The sequence below is a fragment of the Myripristis murdjan genome, chromosome 12 (genome assembly GCF_902150065.1).
Source record: "Myripristis murdjan chromosome 12, fMyrMur1.1, whole genome shotgun sequence".
Lineage (NCBI taxonomy): Eukaryota > Metazoa > Chordata > Actinopteri > Holocentriformes > Holocentridae > Myripristis > Myripristis murdjan.
This window is the reverse complement of record NC_043991.1, coordinates 6,346,833-6,368,986: the sequence shown is the minus strand read 5'-3', so window position 1 is coordinate 6,368,986 and position 22,154 is coordinate 6,346,833. Positions and strand designations below refer to the sequence as shown.

The following is a 22,154-nucleotide window of genomic DNA, read 5'->3' as shown; positions in this document are numbered from 1 at the left end:
CTATAGTTCTGTATTTTTCATTAGTTTTTATTTTTATTTATTTTTTTATTTTATTTTTGTGTTCAACTCAGTTTAGTTTCAGTTAGTTTCCAGAGTGGGTTTGCTTATTTTCAGTTTAATTGTTATTGTTTAAAAATGTTTAGTTTTGGCTTAGTTTTTATTAGTTTCAGCCTTAGTTTTAGGTTTAGTTTAGTAACTCTAACAACCTTGTATAGTTCTTGGCTTTTTGACATTTTTCCCATCTTTAGTAACTTGTAGTATAAGGTTGCAGCTACTGTGGCTCGATTTAGAACTAGGTTAAAGGAGAATTTAAACAGAACTCTCACAGCTTGCCATGTGGTTTGCTAATAACCAAACCCAGAAGACAGCACTTCATTTTTTAACAGCTTTAACACAAATTCAGGTTGAACTTGCACGTGCATGAACCCACTCTGTACACATGATCAGGAAGCCGTGGAAAACCAGCACTCACCAGCTCCACATCAGGAGGGATGGTCAGCCCCGGAGGAGCGACGAAGGGTTCCTCGCTGTCCTCTGGCTCTGCTTCTTCTGTGCATTTGGTGAAAAAATCAAAGAAACAAAAGCCTGGGATTAATTCTTGAGTGTCACTTGTAATAAAAAAGTGATTATTTTTTGTGACTGCTATCCTGTCATAATTCATTTCACAACTCAGTACTGCAGTTTATGTCACAATTCTCTGTGAAACTGAATAAATAATACAATAAGATCAGTGACCCAATGGAAGGCAAACAAAGCACTATAACACTACCATACTATAACAACAAACAGAATAAATATATAGCACCCAAAGCAAAAAGGAATAAAGAAATGGGGCGGCATGGCCTGGTTCGATCCCCAGCTCCTCCAGAGTGTGTCGAAGTGTCCTTGAGCACGATACTGAACCCCTCACCGCTCCTGATGCACAGTTAGGCACCTTGCATGGCAGCCATGCAAGTGTGTGAATGTGTGTGTGAATGGGTGAATGTGAGGCAAACACTGTAAAGCGCTTTGAGTGGTCAGTAGACTAGAAAAGTGCTATAGAAATGCAGTCCATTTCAAAAGATAAATCAATGGCTTTAACAAGGCTTTACAATAAATATTTTAAGAAGAAAAGTTCCTGACTCTGCCAGGCTGAGTTCCTCAGTTAAATGGTTCCAAAACACAGGAGCCCTGACAGCGAAAACCCAGACAACTTTAGTCTTTAACCTGGACACGGGAACAGTCTGAGGGGTACTGACTGAGGATCCCAGGCTACACACAGCTCATAAAGGATTAAAAGCTCAGACAGGTAAAAATATAACCTTAAAAATAGTAAGAAAAGTGTTATTAAAAGTGTTAGGAAATCATTACAGAGACACTAAAATAGGTGAAGTATGGTCCCATCTTTTAGTTTTAGTTAAAGGCATTTGTGCCATATTCTTAACATTTGGAGCCCCTACCTCTCTTTTTGGTTGGGGTGGAAAAGTTCCAGAAACTTTCCATGAGAAGTTAAGCTGGGGAATTTTGGAAATGTTCTAAGTTGGAAACTTTCCATGGGCATTAACAGGTATATATGTGCCCGTCAATTCCTGTTAATTCCCACATATTCTTGTCAATCCCCATGGAAATTTTCCAACTTTGAAAATTCCCAAAATTTTGTGACCCTCTAAACAAGGCCTTGCAAAAGTTTTTAATGGAAAACGCACAGCTGGACAAGCATTATAGTACTTTGCTCAAACGTAAGGCTTGGGATACATTTGTTGAGGCAGGTTTATTATCTTGAATAGTGGCCCAATGGCAGTTTAAACTGGTAAGGAAACACACTCAAGTCTGATGACAAAGACTTCACTTTTGTCCAAACTGAACTGCAATTAGTTATTAAACATTCAGTCCTTGACGTCTGTTATGCAGTTCAATAGAGAAGCCAACATACTTAGTTGACTTACCTTGACTGAAAGGTACAACTGTGTATCATCAGCGTACAATGAAAGGCGATGTAATAACTTCTAATGATGTGACCCAGATAAATCTAAATAAAGAACTGGTCCAAAGACTGCACCTTGAACATGTGATGGAGGACTGTGAGAAAACCCATCCACGGACTCTGCAAGGAATCTGCTCTCACTTAACCAGGAGGAAAACAAGTCCCCTGAGACATTAATCCACTGTCTCAACCAATTAAAAGGAACACCTTTATCTGCAGCATCAAATGCGCCTAACTGATCTGGGTGTATATTATTATATAGTAGGAAACTGTCCAGAGGATACTCACTGATATGGGTAAGCCAATTTGATGCCCATACTTCTGAGACTGTAAAACTAGCTCATTCATTCAGAGGCAAACTCATCTGACATAAGACTGCAGGGAATTCACCTCCAATGTCTAACACAAGAACCCAGATTAAAGCAATACCCACTGTATAACAGCTAACACACTAATCCATATTGCTGAAAATCAAACACATCACTCAATCACGGCTCTGTGCCAAACAGTCACACTCATGACAAGCCAACAACCTCGACCTTTTCAGTCAAAATGTCATTAAATACTGCTTCCTATTATGAAATTGTCCATTTGAATGAACAGCTGTTGTCGTGCATAAAATATATGAAATAATCTATGAATTATTTATTTTTTACTGTCATACAGGTTGCATAGAATAAGTGCCTTATAATGTGTATTTTATACTGTCATGCTGGAATCCCCCTGCCCCCCATCTTGTCTTCCACTGAGAAATGCTATTCCACAAAATGTGCTTGTCGGATCTACAACATATGAGAACTTAACAACATGAAGTTAAGAGTTTGAGATTATATGGTGTGTATAAATCTAGTCAGCATTCCACATTTATATGTCTTATTTATATCTCCATTTCACTATCACAGGAGATATTCTCAGTTTTGTACAAGATTTGTAAGTCTTTCAAACAGACAAAACAAATCGTGAACAATAAAAATAATAAAATACTTGTATTTGTGTCTCCAGACTCTTTTCAGTCAAAAAATCTGCTTAGGACCACAGAATGACTAAACAGCTAGCCAAGTAATTAGCTGTTGTGTGCTGTGTAACATACAAATCCTAACAACACATCTGTCCACATGACTGACCCCTAACACAATCTCTTTGACGCTAATAATTTGCATTGTGGTGGGAAATTGCAGCCTCTAAACAGCCCAGGAGTGACTGCATGTGTGCTGGTATTAGCCCTGAGATGGATTGGTGACCTGTCCAGGCTTTTTCCCTGCCTTCCATCCAGCGCTGGGATAGGCGACTATAACTCTCAGTAGGAATATGTGCATTCTGCCCAGGCCTGTGGAGCAAACGTGAATTTTGTACAACTGAGTAAATCCCAGAACTCATTCAGAAGTGGACTTGGGTTTGCAGTGACTGGGCGAAGAGGGGGTTGTTTCTGGGATGCTGTAATACACTATTGAGCTTTCTTGAGGTGTCGTGGGCTGAGTTCAACATAACAATATCGAAGGAAGGTGCCCTCTTGATAACCCCGATGACTTGCTGGCTCTCACCATGCCCTGAAAGTGAAAGTAGATCGATAGTGGGTGAATGTGCTGCCGGTCTTGTACTCGGATGGATTTATGACAGCACAGCCTGAAGTTTTCTGTAGTGTTTAAGCTTTCTGTGAAACTCTGTGAACTGGGCCTCTAGAGAAAGGCTCACCGTGGATGATAGCACACGAGGGATAGTAACATCACATCCTGTGTTTTGGTAAATAAGGAGATTAGCTGAAATAACTTCTCACACATTTTATAATAAAAATATCGCACCCAACCTGTTTTTAATACTACTTTGTTACAGGGGACAGGGGATTTTCTGTTTTATCCAGAATCTGTTATCTTCCACATGTAAACAACTCCTCATTCTTATCCCTAATAGTGAAAAAAAATAATAAAGCAGTGATTTCACATAGTGGAAACAATGGGTCTGCTTCATTACAGTGTCTTAGTGCACTGGCTCTCCCCTAGATGTGCATGGTTTCCATTACATTTTAAAAATGGCACAAGCTTTGCCTGTCTGAAGGCTCATGTGAAGGAAATGTACACATGCCAAACAATTGTATATATATGCTTATGTTTATTGTTAAAATCACATAAGCAGTTTAATTCCATTTTCATGTATATTCTATGTTCACATTTTGTTTGGGGAGCTTCTGCTGGTGTTTAGCTCACTATGTCTGTAAGTGTGCAGAAAACAGAAGTACTATCAGGTTGCTCTATCCTCGCTACACTTTGTTTGGTCTCTAGTCGTGGTTAGAGTGCTTTGTTTGGGAAAAACTGGGGTCCTTGCATTAGGGTTACAGTTGATCTGTTCTTTTTAACAAATTATACTGACCACTTTGTATTTAACAAACTACTAAGGAGACAGGAAGGCCTTGGTTTCTGCTCAGCAACAGTCTTAACCACTCAAAATTTAACCAAGCCAAATGAAATGTAGCCTAATGGCATGTAACCAGGTGGTATAGAGAAGGGGCAGTTTTCCCCAATTGTTCGGTCAGTGTATTGATTTTTCCATATTGTGATATTAAAGTGCAAAAAAAGACTACTTTGAGTGTTCTCTCCTTTATTAAAAAATTCCATGAAACGCACCAAGAACCAAAGGGACACACAGCAACCAAACAGAAACAGGCTGAACGAGCAACAGAGATGGGTAAAACAGCAAAGTGATGAATGTCATTTAGGTGCAAACACAGCTGTAACTGTTCTTCATACTGGCAATTTTGGAAATGCTGTCCAGGGTGCTGACAATGATGTGTTTGTTGCTGCTGGCTAACAGGCTGCACTCCATTTAAGTGGTTTTCTCCACCCGTGCCGCGACAAAATGAGCAGCATACCGGCTCACAACAGACCTCAAGGCTTGCGGAACAGGGCTATTACCTCCATATAGCCCACCTGTGAAAACCTGAGGTGGGGGTTCCAGGGAACAATCGTTCAATTACATGACAAGGCATTTATCATTATAGGAAGACATTTTATTTTTTTTCCACACCTTGGTGGTCTTTATTGAACCATGAATGGTAACAAAGTAGCAAAACTGAAGAGGCATCATAGATTCCAGTTTCACGAGGCTCTAACCATCCAGGCAGTGGACAAATACAAGTTAATACACTACCTCATTGTGTACAGCCGGTGAGAGTAACAGGCGGCCAATCAAGCGCTTGTATGCTACAAAGAAATTGTTTTCCTTTGATTTGATTTGCTCACGGTCAGAGGAAGTGTACAGTAGTCAGCAGGGACAAAGTTTGAGAACAGCCAAAGACTAAAGACTGTATATAACAGGCATTCAACTGCGATTGTCTCAAAATGTTAGTTGCCAGTGTAGCAGGGGACTCATTGATTTATCCGCCAAAGACAAATTTTTCTGGCATATGGCACTTGGCTGGTGTTTTCGGACTGTGGACAAAGCTCAGCCATCTGCCCAGGGAGAGGTTTCTAGTCTGCCTGCCTATCTGAGCGATGGCTTGGGCTTTGAGCGGCAAGCAATTTCGATTTCTGATATTTAAAGCTTCAGGTACACAGTTAATTATTTTTTTCACAACATGAACACTGAAAGCACAATGGTGAGTTGTCTGGCTGCCTGGACAAAGACCAGTTTGGCTGGGCTTGCAGAGGAGAGAGGCAGGACGGAGCCTTGTGGTCTTGGCAGTGACGGTGACAAGACTAATACATGGTCCTGCTTCTGTGGCTTCGTCAACGCCCAAAACTGAACCGTACAGTCTCTCTGATAAATGACTGGCCAATTCAGTGGAAGTGAAGTCCAGAGCAACAAAGACGCCTGGGAAGAGCTATCATAATTAAAAATCTCTCCATTCATTCGTCTATCAAGATGTCTGAGCACCATGACTAGACGTCGGCATTCAAAACAACAGATATTTCTATAAGTACAGATCTTTTAAATCTGACAATAGCACTGCAAATAAAGATGGGTGCCATGGATGTGCATGTTGCTGTGTGTTTGGATACTGAAATCTGATTAACCTCGCCATAATATTAGGACTAATACAAACAGGCTAATTCTACATGACAAAACAAGCTCCAGGTGTAATTAGCAGTCAAAAAAAAAAAAAAAATCAAGTTAACACTCGTAGCTTAAATCTGAAATGCTTGCTGTCCAACAGATTCAATGCGACAAATTTTGACAGATCAGCTAATAGTGCTGTCACAGTAACACACCAACATTACCAGAGTGAAACCACTCTGAAACTGTTGAACTGAAAGTACTGAATTCATTTCAATATTTATAATTTTTAAAAAATGATCATTTCAATCTATTCTGCAAATTAAGTCTGATAACGCAAATAAATAAATCTCTCAGTGACCAAAATGAAGAGATCAGCAAGGAGTTCAAGGACGAACCGGTCTGCACAGCAAGCTAGTATTTCCAGCCAACATTAATAAGGGCGATGCTGTCAACAGCCACCCATTAAGTCAGAATGTGTCCCAGTTCCCAAATTAGACACATACCAATTAGGGCTGACTCAACCAATATCTTGATATCAAATTCAGGGTTAGTGTTAGCCAAAGACAGTGACTGGTCGGTTCTGATCAAAAACTGCTTTGTGAAGTAAGAAATTTTGTCCATATCGTGCAGCCCTAATAACAATACGACAGTACTGAGGTACACTGTGATTAAAAACAAAGACAGCACTGCAAGCGATTCCTTTGACACCGAGCCCACAGTTTAAATGATATATGCTGCTGCTGCTGTGGCCCACAGCTCTGCTCCCCGCTGAGGTGGAGGAGGTGAGCGAGGGGGGGAAACGAACAGGCAGGCAGTGTGATGCTCATAAATAAACTGCATTAATTCACCATTAAGACTGGCAAGGGATTATGAGGATTAGATACAATGTAACAGTTACAGGTAAGCAAATAATGGTAGATGTATAAAAGTCATAAATAAATAGAGTCTTTTTAAATTCCAAATTCATCTTATTCCTAAACTTTACAGGCAGCAAGCATACTGAATTACAACAGTATATGTGTAGCTCTTTATTTTCAGTAATGAGTATCAACATAGGCAATAATGTGATTCATTAAATAGCATTTTAAAAAAAACAACTAATGTCTTTATTGCTTGCTTTGTTTGCCATATATAAAGAAAACTGTGGCTGTATGAGAAATACACCGACATGAAACAATAGTAGACGAAGAGTTACACATATACTGAGCAAGTTGATTGTCAAATTATCATCAGGTGTGCGAACTCCACGGCCTAATGGGACATAAATGTGGCAGTAAACATGTGGGAGCCCAAAACCAGTGTAATGCCACAAAATGGGACCTGACTTGCAACAAACAACAGGAACAATGAGACAAATCTATAATACACAATAGTCATAATTAATACAGTTTATGTTAAGTATGAGTACAAGAGTTAATATTTGAGGACTAGAGGAAATAAAAAACTTGATCAAGTTGCACTGGACAAGCACAGAGTCAAAACACCAGGCACTAATAACTTAAATGTGATGAGAGAAATGGTCTGAAACTGAAACGATCACTCCGGCCAACACAAGCCGATGTGTTGACACTGTCAACCTAAAACAACTCTCTTTGTGACAATAGTTGGGGAGGGGATATTACCACCCTGGCAGGGACGACTTGTTCCATGCCAATGAACCGTACGGATGAGGGTTAGCCATAATTAGCCTCGTGTTTTGCCAGTGTATAATGCAAATGTGCTCAGAAAATGCCTAATTTAAATTGTCTTTTGGTTCGCCCCGTGCACACTTTTCCACAAGGACAAGTCAGCGTGCATAACATTCACAGATGTGCAGTTAATGAATTGATTAATGTGGAACCTTTTACCCGTCAAAGGATGTTTGAAGTACTTGCAGTTGCAGAGTGGGAGCAATTACCACATCTGAAGTTGCATTGTAACGACAGCCAATTAGAATGATCGGGTTTCTGGACGGATTTGAGATGATAACGTAAGGAAGGAAGCCTGTTTGTACGAGACACGAATGTGCAGTGTAATAACCTCCTGTCGCAAAGGTTCAGCATGTAAGATAGGCCAGCGTTTCAAAATGATGGTTATGATCGATGGTTATGATTGGTGACAAAACGGTTCATGATTCTTAGCCTTTACAAAAAGTAGTTCAGACTGATTTGGTGCAGCTGAGGGCATCATTAATTACACCAGGGGAGTAACCTCATTCCTTCATTACTTGACTTTCTGTGCCCATAAAATCAGCCTCCAAGTCACATGTTCACCATATGTAAGAAGATAAATGCCTCTCCAACCACGTGTAGTCCAGAAAACCATCAGATTCTTCTTGACAACATAAAATAAAGTTATTCAGTGTATTTGAAAAGTGCCTATCAGGCTACTCCGAGTTAAGTTATTATTATTTTTTAAGTATTGTGTAGCTAGTTGGACAACAACACAGAAAATGTCAGCAACCTCCTGCCATTAAAGTGTCTTTGCAGGTGACAAAAGTTGTCGATCTTTCCCAACTGGACCTGACAGGTCATCAGGATGCTGGAAGCAGCGACCGTTGGCTTGAAGCCAGTCGTGGATTTCACCGACATTTAATGCAATGAAAACTAAATCACTGTCTTATCCCTGATCCTCATTCGAGATAAGGAGGATGATGTTCACACAACCAGGGTTATAAAGTCTGAGGTTTTGGCACAGCTTGACACAACTGATAATGACAAAGCCCTCATACTGATGCACAAACCAACCCTCCTTGATCGGCACGGCAAAAAAAGACAACATTGACAACGCCAGCCACCTTCACTGCATCAAGTCAAGAATCCATCATGAAACGGTCGAGTTCAAGACCCTGAAAGTAGCTGCTGCTGCTAGTAATGATAAGATTTTCTAGATATCAGATGCACATAATGCACATACAGTCTACTTGAATTCTTGACACCTTTGATGAAAATGAGCAAAAACTATATATAAAAAAAACAACAACAACAATAATAATGATGATAATTTTAATTTGGACACATGGAGTTGCAAACTTATTTGATAAAATTTTTCAAACAAAGTATTACTGAAAAGTGTAATTTTTTTCTTCAAAATTACTGGCACCCCTACAATTAAGTGAAACATCCCCTTGAGAGGAAAGCTGCCTCTTGTAATGTCTGAGAAAGTTAAAGAACACTCTTAGAGATATCTTGGATCACTGCTCTACCCAGAAAACTTATAGATCCCTGATATACTCAAGTTTGTGCTCGTGGTCTGCAATATTCAGTTCAAACCACACATTTGCAATAGGGTGCAAATATAGAAACTGAGATGGCCATTATATTGCACAGTTTCTGTTTGTTTGTTTGTTTGTTTAAATGTTGATTTTGGTGCATTTTTGGGGTCACTATCTTTTTGAAAAGTCTCAACTTCCCAGTGAGGGCAACCAGGTTTTACCCCCCAAAAAATACTGGATTTTAGTGGGTTTCACCGTGCCATCAACATTAACAATACACTCTGTGCTACCTGCAGTAACATGACCCCAAAACATCAACAATCCACTACCATATTTTACTGCAGGTATCAGGCACTCAGTCTTTTTCACAGTCATCTTTTGTCACCAAACATGATGATGGCATACATGGCAAGGAGGTTCAGTATTCGTCTCATCTTACCACAACACAGCAGCTTCAAACAAACTTCAGAGGAAACACAGCAAACACAATTTTGTTTGGTTCTTTAAAGCTGCCAATTATCCTGACCTCTAAGCAGAAAAATACTGCTAAAATAAATAATAAAGACATTTTTATTAGAGTAATTTCCCCCCCATATATCTGAGGTGAAATTTCAAATAATTTAACACATTGTTTATTTGATACAATCATTTTTGCTCATTTTCACGAAGGTTGGCAGTAATTCTCGAGTTGACTACACACATAAATAAGCTCAATCCATTAAATCCCTCTTTGAACGCGTTTTTATGCGCGCACTAGGTCAGGGGTGGAGAACCTCCGGCTGCCGTGCTGTATGCAGCCTGCGAGGCAATTCATACAAAATAATGCAAAACAAGGCACACAAAATAAATAATAAAAAACAACATCTCAGAAATGCTCTAGAGTGCAATTACTTTTTTTTCCAGAGATAAAAGAAAATAACACAAAATAGTAAGCAGACTAGCACGTCCTTCAGGATGGTCTTGCTGTCAGGGTCGAGGTCAGGGTAAACACAAACATGTACGTGCACTTGGTAGTTATTTGTTTAGAAATCTTATGTCTGTCTAAGTTAGTTGGCTTACTTTCACCTTTCACCTGAGACTGAAGACTCATCTCAGGATACGCCTGCGCCCCACCAGCACTGACGCTTCATGCAAGACCCTCCTTCCCTACTAATTAGCCAACTTTCCACTGCTGCACCAAAAGTGGACATGCTAGTGTGTGCCGAGGCATTTCCATTGTCACTTTCGGCCTTTGATGGCTCCTCGGTGGGGCTGTCGGGGCCGGTTTGCAGCTGCTAATGGCCCAGCGAAGACAGGGCAGGCAGGGCTAACTGGGGTCTGAGGCGGAGTTAAGGGTCATAAGTGAGGAGACGGTGCAGCTGAGAAGTACAGACGCCAGTGCAGCTGCTCGCTTTTGTTGCAGAAAAATAACGGAGAAGAGAAAAATGGAAAACAAGCGGCAGTCCTGAGTCAAACGAGGACGTTAGGGCTCCGCTCACTATCTGGGCAGAGGATAATGTCCATCGTCAAATCGCCAGTGTTTGCTGAAATGAGGACGAGACCTGGCAGCGGTGGGGATCTAACACATAAAGGGACGGATCCACGAAAAACTGGAAAAATTGAGGTCTCAGTGGGCAGTGAAAGCACACAACACACAAAGTGGCGTCCAGAGGTTAAAAAAATCCCGTGGTACGTAGTTCTGCAGTATTTAAGGCCCGTTTCCACCAGAATGTTCCTGGTAGTATTTGGGGGGCAGGGGCTGCTACAGGAACGTCCTCTCCCTCAGCCCTCTCACCTGCCGTGTCTCCACTGAGAGGGCCGAGGAGGAAGGTTCCTGTAAAGTTACCGGGCGGCTGCACGACCATGACCGGGGCATCAAAATGCATGTTGTTAAAAAAGCCTGTTATTAGCGTTAGCTAACGTCCGCTAAAGCTAACGTTAGCGCCCCTAAAAATGCCGGCTAAAAAGTGTGTTTTTAACGTTAGCTAGCACGTTATCGTTAGCTTGGTAGTGTTGGCTGTGTTGCTAGGGACGCCTGCTTTCTGTTGACGTCACATCGCGCCGTGAGTAAACCCAGGAGTTTTTTCGGGGCCGCCCAGAGTCCCTACCCCGAGGCAGGGCCGTTTTTTAGCCCCTGTAAAGGTTCCTGAACTCTCTCTTTCGGGGTAGTTCCGGCGGTGGAGACACGCGACAACGGCCACGGCCCCGTAAAATTACCCCGAAGTTCCGGCGGTGGAAACGGGCCTTTAGTTGGTGCTGGGTCTGCAGACTTTAACCACTCACTTCCTGGTTCCTGCTTCCCACTGACATGCATGGAGACTGCAAGGCTATCGGTACAACGGTGGAAACACGGCTGTTGAAGACCTAGCCGATGAAAACTGAGATACTTGGTCGGTTTCACGCCTTTTTACAAATTATACCACCTGCAAGTCAGTTTTTGACAAAACCGCCTGTGAAATGAGGCGATGCAATTTAACGGGTGGTTGACTGCCTGACTCCTGTGTTGGTGAGTGTGTGTGACTGATTGGCTGATTAGCGGAGTGTCTCGATTCCGTATGTGTGCATTTTAAAGTGTAAATTAGTTACTGACTGATGGCTCCGTGTGTGTTGGTGAGTGAGACTGACTGACCGTGACTCCTTGGTTGAGCGTTTCCAAGTGTGCGCTCTCTTACCGGGCTCCTTATTAGCGTCCTCCTCTTCGGTGGGCTGGGAGGGGTCGTAGTAGTCTGCACTGTATCTGAAGGCTACAGCATTGTAGGAGCCTTCATCAGCCAGGGCCTCACTCAGACGCTTGTACTCTTCCTCTGCGGGAACATAAATACACAGTGGAAAAAAATCCTGGTTAGCAAATATGATTAATTCACCAACAACAAACCTGTTTTTATTTATTTATTCACAACTAGGCTATGTCCTTTTCTAATTTTTTGTCATTATGTTACTGCTAACTATGTTTTATTGTATCTTGCTGTAATCAGTTTACCCTCTATTCTTTTTTATTATTATTATGTTTAATTTTAATCGCTTATTTTTCCAAAAGCACTTCCAAGAAATAGGTGTTGCACATTAGCACCCTCTACCCTCTAACACTGTGACTCTTGCATTGGATAGCTGTTTCCAGTTTGTCTATTTGCACTGCATTGGTCCCTATCAAATAAACCACAAATAAATAAATAAAACCACATAGCATTACATTAGTGACAGTTTTAATCACATAAATTGACTATTAGTTTCAAGTTCGGTGTAACCCTGATTAACTTATTATAATGACAGTAATAATAACTTATTATAATGACTGCCTGAATTGAAACATACCTCTTATTATAATAATAATGATAATAATAATATGAATTGAACAAGCTGGAGTGAATGTGAGTGTGAGTGTCTGAGTTTCCATCCCAGGTATGGCAGGTCTGAGTCCTGAATATTTGGCAGGACTGATACAGAGATATATCGGTTTCTTTAGCCCAGATGCCAGCCTTTTTCTATTGAAATTCATGGCAAACTATAACTTTATTAAAGAAGCAAGGGCAAAATTCCCACTAACACTATCAATATTTCTAATGTTTCCCTGCTGTCCCCTCAGTGGACAGATGGGTAATAGCCTGAGCGAATGGGGTCAGACCTCCAAATCCAAGGGCAAGCCAACCTGAGGGATGAATCTAGTGTGTTATGCCTGTGTTTCTACACGTGCAGGTGAGTGTGTGCGTGTGTGTAGACGTAGATGTAGCAGCAGCAGTAGGTCAAGTGCGGCGTAAATCATTTACCGCCTCATTCTGTCCTGTCAGTTTGGCCATAAGACGCCATATCTTACCTCAAACTGTCACTTATTAATTCAATCACAGTCATTAAGTCGGTCTTTCATGGGAGCGCTTTGTCGCCAAACAGCTTGTTTCATTATCATGTGCGGCGACTGGGGAGCACGTATCGTACACGAGAGTCTGAGGAGACTCCCACAGGAGCAGAATGTCATGTTCACAATCAAAACGCCCTCTTTTTGAATGAATGCAAAGCTCAAAGTGGCTTACAAGCAGTGTTGGGACCAATTACTCACAAAACTAATAAGTTACAATTACTAATTACTTCTGTAAAAAAGTAATTTTGATTATTACTCAATTACTGCTGCAGAAGAGTAATTCAATTACTGGGGAAAGTAATTTTTATGATTACTTTTTTTCTTTTCGTAAATCCTCTTATTAATGCACATATTTTTGCATTACTGTTGCAGTGTGGACATTGCTGTCAAATTTCATCTATCATTGTCAGTGTTGGACACGTTACTTTGAAAAAGTAATTCATTATAGTGTAAAGTAGTGATGCCAGCTTGTCCGGGTGGGGAATCGAACCCCCGGTCTTCTGTATGGCAGGCAGAGATACTATCCGCTCTGCCGTCGGGGAACACATACGCTTCTTGTAATTTGTGCTCAGTCATTCTCCATGCATGTTGATAAGTTACGAAAAACTGCAAAGTCCGACCGGTTTGAAAATTTACACACCGCTTTTTCTCCACAAGACGCACATTTTTTGAATGGGATAATAAAATAATAATAATTAGTAGTAAGTAACGTCTAGTAACGGCGCATTTTATTGTCAGTAACGGCGTTGTAACGGGGGAAACAGTAATTTCTTTGATTACTCGTTACTGATAAAAGTAACGCCATTAGTAACGCCATTTCTTTGTAACACCGTTACTCCCATCACTGCTTACAAGAGAATGTTAATTTGTGGAAAATCCTTTCTAATAAACAAAACATCCAGTTGAAACAGGTTGCATTGCAGACCTCTTGTCCCGCTTCTTAAAAACAAGCCCAATGAGGGCCACGGGGTATGATTTGCTTTTGTCAGCTTGGGCCTACAGTATTTCTCAGCTGCAGGACAGATTTACTTTTTTTTTTTTTTTTTCTCAGCTAACCCCAGGGGTGCCCCATAATATTACGACCAAACAAATCCAGATCCAAACGCGCACTATGAGTCCGCTTTGATCTTGCGCTCAGAAAAGAAAGTAAAGCAAACCGCTTATGTTAAATATGAAAAATGCAGGATCAAATTCTCATTACACAAATTGACAATCCGCTTCAAAGTAGTCTCTTGGTAATTTCTTCAGGCTGCGGGCAAGTTCATGAGACAAAACAAATCATTCTGGAGCAATCTGAGTTTCGGTGTTGTGACATCAGGTTATTCAAGCCCATTGAGGGAGAGGTTTTTCCGGCGTTGGCACCGGCACCCGATGAATGTTGGTTCAAGCTGTGGTTGTGCTGCAGCAGAGAAGATTCAGCCCGATCCAACCACCGTCCCCCCGAAAACACTTTGAACTTGCAGCCAATAAGCAGCAGGACCTACACTCGGTCCGTCCTGTCTTCAAGTGATTATGTATTTTTTTTTAATATCATATATTTTCTCTGGAATGGTTTAACGTGCCGTGATGTGTTTTGGAGATGAATGGCTGTATCCTGTTGCACCACAAATTTCCTAAACTGAACTTTGCTTTGGAGAAACTGTCAACCATCATGTCGTGATTTACTGAGCTGTGTTACTGCTGTGGGAGGCCCGGCTTGCATTTCATTTTTTATGTTTCTCGAGCCAACAAAATCCTCTCTTGAATTAATCATGGTGCTCTAAGAAAGGCTTTATGCCAAAAAGTGTTAGCCTAAGACATCTAAAATTAAAAAAAAATAAATAAATCTCATTATCACTTATTTTCACTCATGCAACTACTGGTATGATTGTTTATTTCTATTTATGTTATATATGAATGTCACCTTGGTACACTGAAAATTCAACCCTGTACACCCACCACTCAACTCTCTCTCACTCCCACACACACACACACACACACACACAAAATTCAATAATACCATCCACTCCACTCTGTTATGTCATATGTTATGTATAGCCTCGCTGTATCCACTGTAAATACTGCACAAATCGCGGTGTAAAATCAATAAACAACATCCAAATAATATTGGAAAAACATACAAAAAATAAAAACAAACATGCAAAATGAAACAAAATAAAATAAAAATGAGCAGCTTGGATTTGTGCAGTGCTTCTCTCCCATGTTCCCCATGGTCTTCCTTTACATAAGCGGAGTCAGAGCAGCAAAGAGGGTCTGTGATTAAATAATATCAACAACCACTGACTGCCAAAGAAGAGAACAAGTCTTTTAACACCAATCTAACACAACCCAACACTGACAACATAATATCCATCCTTTAACGCTACTGACAGCGCCGCTTGTCTGCTCCATTATATATTCAATAGATACTGTCAGGCTTGATAATCTTCTCGCTCTGCATTTGCCACCAACGTTAAGGAATCCACTTTTGGACTGTACTGTGGAGGTAAATAAGCCGGATCCTGGTCTGCACGCCACAGCATTTAGCCAACATGGCAAACCTAATCCAAACGTAACCCAACAAAACCACAACAAACCTCGGACTAATTTAGCGAGACAGACAGAGCGGCAGGACCGGCTCAGACACAAGAAGCTGCTGCAGCCGGTCAGGTGCAGAAGCAAGTAGTGCACTCTTTTCTGAACATGTTTTACAAGGAAATCAAGAAAAAAAAAACAAAAAAAAACAGCTGCCTAATGGAAAGACATCATTCTGAAAAGAGCTTTTCCAATTGAGCTACCCATTTATTGACGACAGTGTACATTATGTTCAGCTGTAAAGCCTGTGGTTCAATGTTAGATTAAAGGTTTTAGCGTTTTTATTGAGCCGTGCACTTTTTAATTCCAAAGCGTCTGATCGCACAAATCGCACTTCTGACTCTGAACGTCTCATCTATCCACCAAACTCCTGAGAAACATATTTCTAGTAGTAACTTTGCCACCGTAAATCTATCAATACTAATCTCAAACAGCATGAACCACACTAAAGCCACGACCTTACTTAACCCTCCTATTATGTCTGGGATCAATTTGACCCCCAGCTAATGTTTAACGTCTCTAAATAAATGATTAACATCATTTTTTTTTTTTTTTTTGGTTCATATTTAATGACTTTTCCTAATGTAATGCTACCTGCAGGAGTTTAAACCTCCACAAAATTATTATAACTGTGTCAATAATGTGTCAGGTACTTTGTTTCTTTGATGATGAAATAGCCCATTAAATAAAACATACACCCCCCCACTTATACATGCAGTATTCCTATTACGTGACTATGGAAAAATATGCAAATCACCATAAAGTCTCACTGATTGAACCTAAAATTGGAAAGAAATATTAATTTTTGGTGTTTTAATGGCTTTATATTATTTCTAAGTACAGATTTTTGTTATTTATAACCGATGCACCGATAATCTCCGTATTAATGAGTCAACTTTGAGTCAATTAGTCTTCACATGAGACAAAAGTTTAATTTTTATGATCTAAGCAGGAACCCTGTAGATTTGATATTTTTAAAGTTACATATATACATCTCAGATTTGACTGTCTTCATGGGATTTGTTTCAGGATGATTCGTACTAGCAAAGGATCGACTGAATTACTAAAAAGGGCCACATAACTCTGTAGCTGAATATTTGATATATACAACACATGACATGCAGTAATATCACTTTGTCATGCACTTGGTTTTGTAGAGGTGATTTAGGCTTTGAAAGGTGCCCCGTGGCTCATTGCAGTATCTTTTCCAGTAAGTGTTGCAATTGTTGGATATTAATATGACTACAAATGGACAACTGTGCCGTAAGTGCAATTGTAACTATAATATTTCCGGCTGAAGAATAAACCCACATGATGAATTCCCAATTGTATTCATGCGCGGCCAATTTTCCAGCCGTGGAGGGCAACTGCGGCTAAATAAATGTGCAGTGCCAAAGTATTCAGCCTCTCGACTTTCTTCTCATTTCGTGATTTTGTAGCCTGAATTCAAAATGGATTACCCCACTGACACGCCGGCGCTCACACACTCAACCCTGTAACATTAAGATTAGGTGGCTGGTGAATGGTGCTGCCTGTCTTTTTGTCCGGCAGATTTATGACAGCGCTGCCTCATGTCCTCTGTAGACGCCGTTTGTCTGCGACTACATCATCCTCTTGACATCTGAATTGGGTTTCTGTATGAATGCTCACCTTGGATTAGGGCATTTAGGGACTTCAAAACTGACACTGGTGAATGACATTTATTTTCCCAGTCTGTACAAAATAAGCCATTAAAACAAATTGAAAACCCGTTCATTTTTTGCCAATTTAATGAAAAAGAAACAGAAATAGCTAATTTGGGTAAGTATTAAATTCCCCAAGTGTGCTGTAGAAGCTCCAATTAAAGCTCAAGGATAATGATTTTTTTTAATCAGCTTGATTAACACAGCTGGATTTTGGGACTTTATCCCATTCCTCCTCCCAGATTTTCTCAAACTTGTTCAAGCTGGATTTGGAGCTCCTGTTAAAAAGTTGTCTCTCATATTCTCAAAGGACCTTAAGTCCAACTTGTGGGACACCCCAAGAGTCAATTCTTGGGCCCATTTTATTCTCGTTGTATATGGTCACTTTGAGGTTCTTTTGTCTTCTGAGGTTCCTTCTTCAATTTGTTCCAACTGACACAGGTTAGTAGGACTGTTTGTGACCATTAAGCAGAGACTTTTTTTTAACTTGCCAGAGATGTGTAAGACTACCAAACATTCAGTTTTGAGAGTTAAAATGGGTGTAGATCAGACAGTGGAATATTTCACTGTCTGATCTGTTAGGATTAGAGTGTGGATACCCGACCCGGGCCAGTCAGGACCCATTTAGAAATTATGTTAGGGTTCAGGTCGGGTGTGTTTATGTCGGCATTATTTTAGTGAAAAATGATGGACCTGTCTGTTCTGGACACTGAAGGCAACACATAGGCTATTTCAGGCGGTAAATGGAAGCTAGTGAGGGAGGACAAGCAAAATTTCAGGTTCAGGCCGAGTTCAGACAAAAATACGCGCCCCGATCTGCCCTCTACTTAGGATGCATTCAGGCCAAATCCGGCCATGCAGCATCTTCCCAGCAGGATTGTGCTGGCAGGTGTTTTTTTTTTTTTGTGCTCTAGAGCGCTCACTGTCTTCATTCACTCTCTAGCTCGCTCAACCACAACTGCTCTCTCAGTTTGTAGTAAACTCAACTCACTGGTGCTCTCTCTCTCTTTTTCAAAAGGTGACAGGAAGCTGGTAACTAAGTCTAACTTTATTGTTCACACTATCAAACAAAGACGAATGTCCTCCCCTCATCCTAGTAACGTCTTTGTATTCCTTAATGCTGTGGTGCTACATGGTAAACAAGGTTCTTCCTCCTATGGGCATCGTCGGCCTGTTCACTGCTTTATGTGATTGGCCACAGGAGAGTGAGGTCAGGGTGCATTCTGGCAAAGGTTGATTCTCGTTCAACTTCTCGGATCATTTTGTGGCACATAGTGCCAGACTAACTATACTGCCCCAATTCAAAATGAATGGCAGCAACACGATTCTGCCAGATTCTGCGAGAATTAACCCTTATTGGAAAACGTAGCCACCGAATCACTCGGTTAGTGAGTGACAAACAAAATGCACCTGAGCTGTGCATCAGAGCCGGCACTCGACCCACCTTGTCTGGCCTCCTCTTCCAGCAGGTCAGTGTGCATGGCCAGGTACCGCTCTTCATCGCACAGTGCCTCGATCCTGGCCTCTTCCTCCGACAGCTTGTAGGATGTGTTCCATGACCCACTGTCATACTCTGAAAGGTCATGTAAATGACCCCGCCCATCATATCTGTTGGACGATAAGAAAGGTTAGAGTGAAGGAAGACAACGGCGTTTTTTTATACACAATGCAGACCTACTTAACACACTTGAGGGGGGCTAAAACCCACAATTTAAAAGCACAATTTTAAAAAAAGAGCTACCTCTGTCACAACTCTGTCATGTGGGAGTGTACTTAAATACTGGACAATTTCTGACAACATAGCGCCCTATAGGCTTACTCTTCAACAGTGTTACTAGTTGCCTGCAAAGCTTACTGCTGCTACATCCTCTCTGGACAATTCTTACAAACCAAGAACCCTACATCGACAGAAAAACAAAACAAAACAAAACAAACAAAACAAACAAAAAAACTCGCCCCTTACCTTACAGGGTTCAATTTCCCCCTGTAACACTCATCATTACTTCTACATCTGCAAAGAGAGTTACATTCACACAAACCCGAGCACATAAATACCTATCCGTAAGAACCCAAATGGACGACATTTTCGTGCGTTCGTTCCTCTACGCCACCTCTCAGTTGCAGTTTTCTTCATGGAGACAAAGAAATGGGAGGCTGGGGTTGGCATTCGGGGTTTTGGCAGGACCCCTTAGCCTACCTTGCTGGGGAAAGAACTGGGTTATGTGATAAAGACACACATACATAGGGTGTACAAACGAAACATGAGCCGGGTCATTGCAGATCAAGTGATTCCGTACAATGAACGTGGGAAGGAGCTAAAGCCAGGAGGAGGACAGCCACTTCCTTCACAGTTCAAGTTTTTCCGAAGAGGTTTAAAGTCCACATTGGAGGGGGTCACTGCTCCAATACCTGCAGCAACATTTTGTCAGAAGGCTGGGAAGCATTTTGGAGAAGAACTTTTACTTTGACAACGAGAGTGAATCACCTCATCTGCAGTAACTTTTGGTTTAGTTAGAATTTGCTCTGCTCTTATGGACACTAACAGTTCATAATAAAATCCCAAGAGATCACTTTTGGTGCAAGCATGAGCCAATCACACTGGAGCCGATTTAAACAGGAGAACTAGGTCTCCATTGGTGTGAAAAGACTGAATCAGATTTCCATTACATGGTATTTATGCTGCCACATTATCCTTGGCCTATCCATTAGAAGTTTGCAGAGGAAATTCTAACAACATGCCAAGACGCAAAGCCCGCTTCAAGGCTAACCTCGTTATCTTGAAGGTTATCTAACCAGCTTCATGCCTGTCTCCAGTCCATGATGCTCTTTAATCAAGTCAGCCAAAACCGCTTCAATCACATTATGACAGATAAATTGGGACTTCTGTCTTTATCCAAAATAAAAGATTTTTTTTTTTTTTCACAGTAGTAAGTCCATATGCCAGGAAGCTTTGTTGTGCCAGTTTCAATTTCCTTACATCTTCAGCTATCCCAAGAATTATTAAAATCGGGTCTGGGTCTATTTGAACATTCAACATCTTTGACAAGAAGCTGAATGCATCACCTCAGTAACACTATAATTTGTGTAGTGAATTACATCTTTCACCCAAAGGAGAGACCTGCAGAAATATTTTATGCAATTTTTCCTCGGAATAATGTAACCTGTGCAGGATCTTAAGCACTCCTTCACCTCGAGACAACCCAATTTAACCATAAAGACGAGTGTAAAGACGTGGAGAAAAATTTAGGCAACCCTTAACCTCTCATCTTACAGGAATAAATCAAATCTTTAAGAACAGAACAGAGTGGCGGTAGCGTAAATAAGGGGAAAGAGTGAGGCTGACTATGGGATGTGATTTCATTTAACAGCCAATGTTATACATGAGAGCTAATTTTTTTATAAGCATTAACCCTTCACCGTGCCTTAATCCTTGATGTGAGGCATGGTGAAGGGTTATTGTTCTTCAGTCACTATGTGTTTTTTTTTTTCACTATGTGTTTTTTTTTTGTTTTTTTTTTGTATAATGCTGTTTGTAAAATGTCATGTTAAATGTTTGTGTCATGTTAAATGGAGCTACCAAGGTGCAAGACAAATTTCAGACTTGTGTCTGACAATAAAAGTAAAGTAGTAGTAGTAGTAATTTACTGGTTTTATTATTTCTCTACCCATTTTTTTATATTAATTAACTGGTTTGTTTTAGCTTCCTGAAGCATGGCTACACCACATTTTGTCATCCTGGAAATTATACTTCACAATCCACAATATAAACCATTTAAAACCCCAAGATTATAATCCACAGGAGACTGGCCTTGAACGCATCATGGCTGCAGGCTGGCACTGACCCTGACTGGGATAAGCATCTTGGCATAGCAATCTCTCAATTTAAAAAAAAAAAAAAAAAAATACCCTTCACTTAAGAGACCAAAAGGAAAGAAAAGAAAGAAAGAAAGACGTCCAAAAAAAAACAAGTTAGCAAGCAGGAAATAATACACTATTCGCCGTGTGGTTGCCGTTGTGATTTTTCAAAGCTTCTGCGGGTGGTTCCTTTGAAACAGGGCAATACAGGACAAGATGGTTAGGCTAAGGCATCCGGCTAAGTTTTGTTCAACCGACCTATCAATCATGATGTTCTTGTCCCCCATCCATGGTATAAGATGCTTGCCGTGTTCGTGGAAAAGAGCCCTTTCGTCGTCTCGGAACAGCTTGCAGGCATAGCCGAACACCAAGAGCTCGGCGTATTTATCGCTGTCACTCACGTCCTTCTTCACCGGTTTGTTGTTGTGCTCCCTCTTTCCCGCTCCGCGACGATACATTCCTCCTTGATCCGCGCACCCAAACTGGCTTAAAAACGTAAATGAACCTCGACAGTACGTTTTAGTGGCTTTCTGCTGAGCAAATACGTCGCAAGTGGCCCAAAAGGTCCAATAATCCCCCGTGTTATCCACAAAAACAAGAACTCTACGTGCCACCGGCCGCCATGTTGCTGAAGCGAGTAAACGCAGCCGTTGATTCTCCACACACTTTCGCCGATGCATCATTCTGCGTTCATTTCAAAGATTTATCCACTAAATTTCTTTATATATACATGCTATTGTTAATTCAATTCGTTTAATGGTTTATTACAAGGTATAATCTGTGTTTTAATCCGTGATCTCACCGGAATAGCCGTTGTTTTACGTGTTGAATCTGCTGGTGCAAAATGACGTCTCATGGTAAAGTGGAGCCAGGGTTGCCAAGTCCGCGTTTTTTCCGCCAAATTGGGCTACTTTTTAAGTGTTGCCGCGGGTAACAGATTTTGTCCTCGGGTTGGGCTTGGGCAGACATGAATAAAGATTCATATTTTGAATGACCAATGTTTATACCCAAATCCTGTCAAACTGACTCCGGGCCAGATCAGCATATAAACTATCCACCTATGTC

At 40.9% G+C, this 22,154-nt stretch overlaps 1 protein-coding gene across 4 annotated transcripts in view; it reads right to left on the bottom strand.

Annotated features, from left to right (window-relative positions):
* Positions 1–21,858, bottom strand: part of sfswap (splicing factor SWAP) — a 143,763-nt gene extending 121,905 nt beyond the window's left edge. For 2 of the 4 annotated variants that reach the window (XM_030065266.1, XM_030065267.1), the window contains exons 1-4: positions 21,348–21,856; positions 18,679–18,842; positions 11,798–11,929; positions 473–549 (exon numbers count right to left, since the gene is read on the bottom strand). In XM_030065266.1, the coding sequence (XP_029921126.1) occupies positions 473–549; positions 11,798–11,929; positions 18,679–18,842; positions 21,348–21,772 (798 nt within the window). In that variant the 5' untranslated portion in view covers positions 21,773–21,856. Of the gene's footprint in view, positions 1–472; positions 550–11,797; positions 11,930–18,678; positions 18,843–19,289; positions 19,436–21,347 lie in introns of all 4 variants that reach the window. The other 2 variants (XM_030065269.1, XM_030065268.1) reach the window with 2 other exon arrangements.
* Between the last annotated feature and the right edge of the window lie 296 nt (positions 21,859–22,154).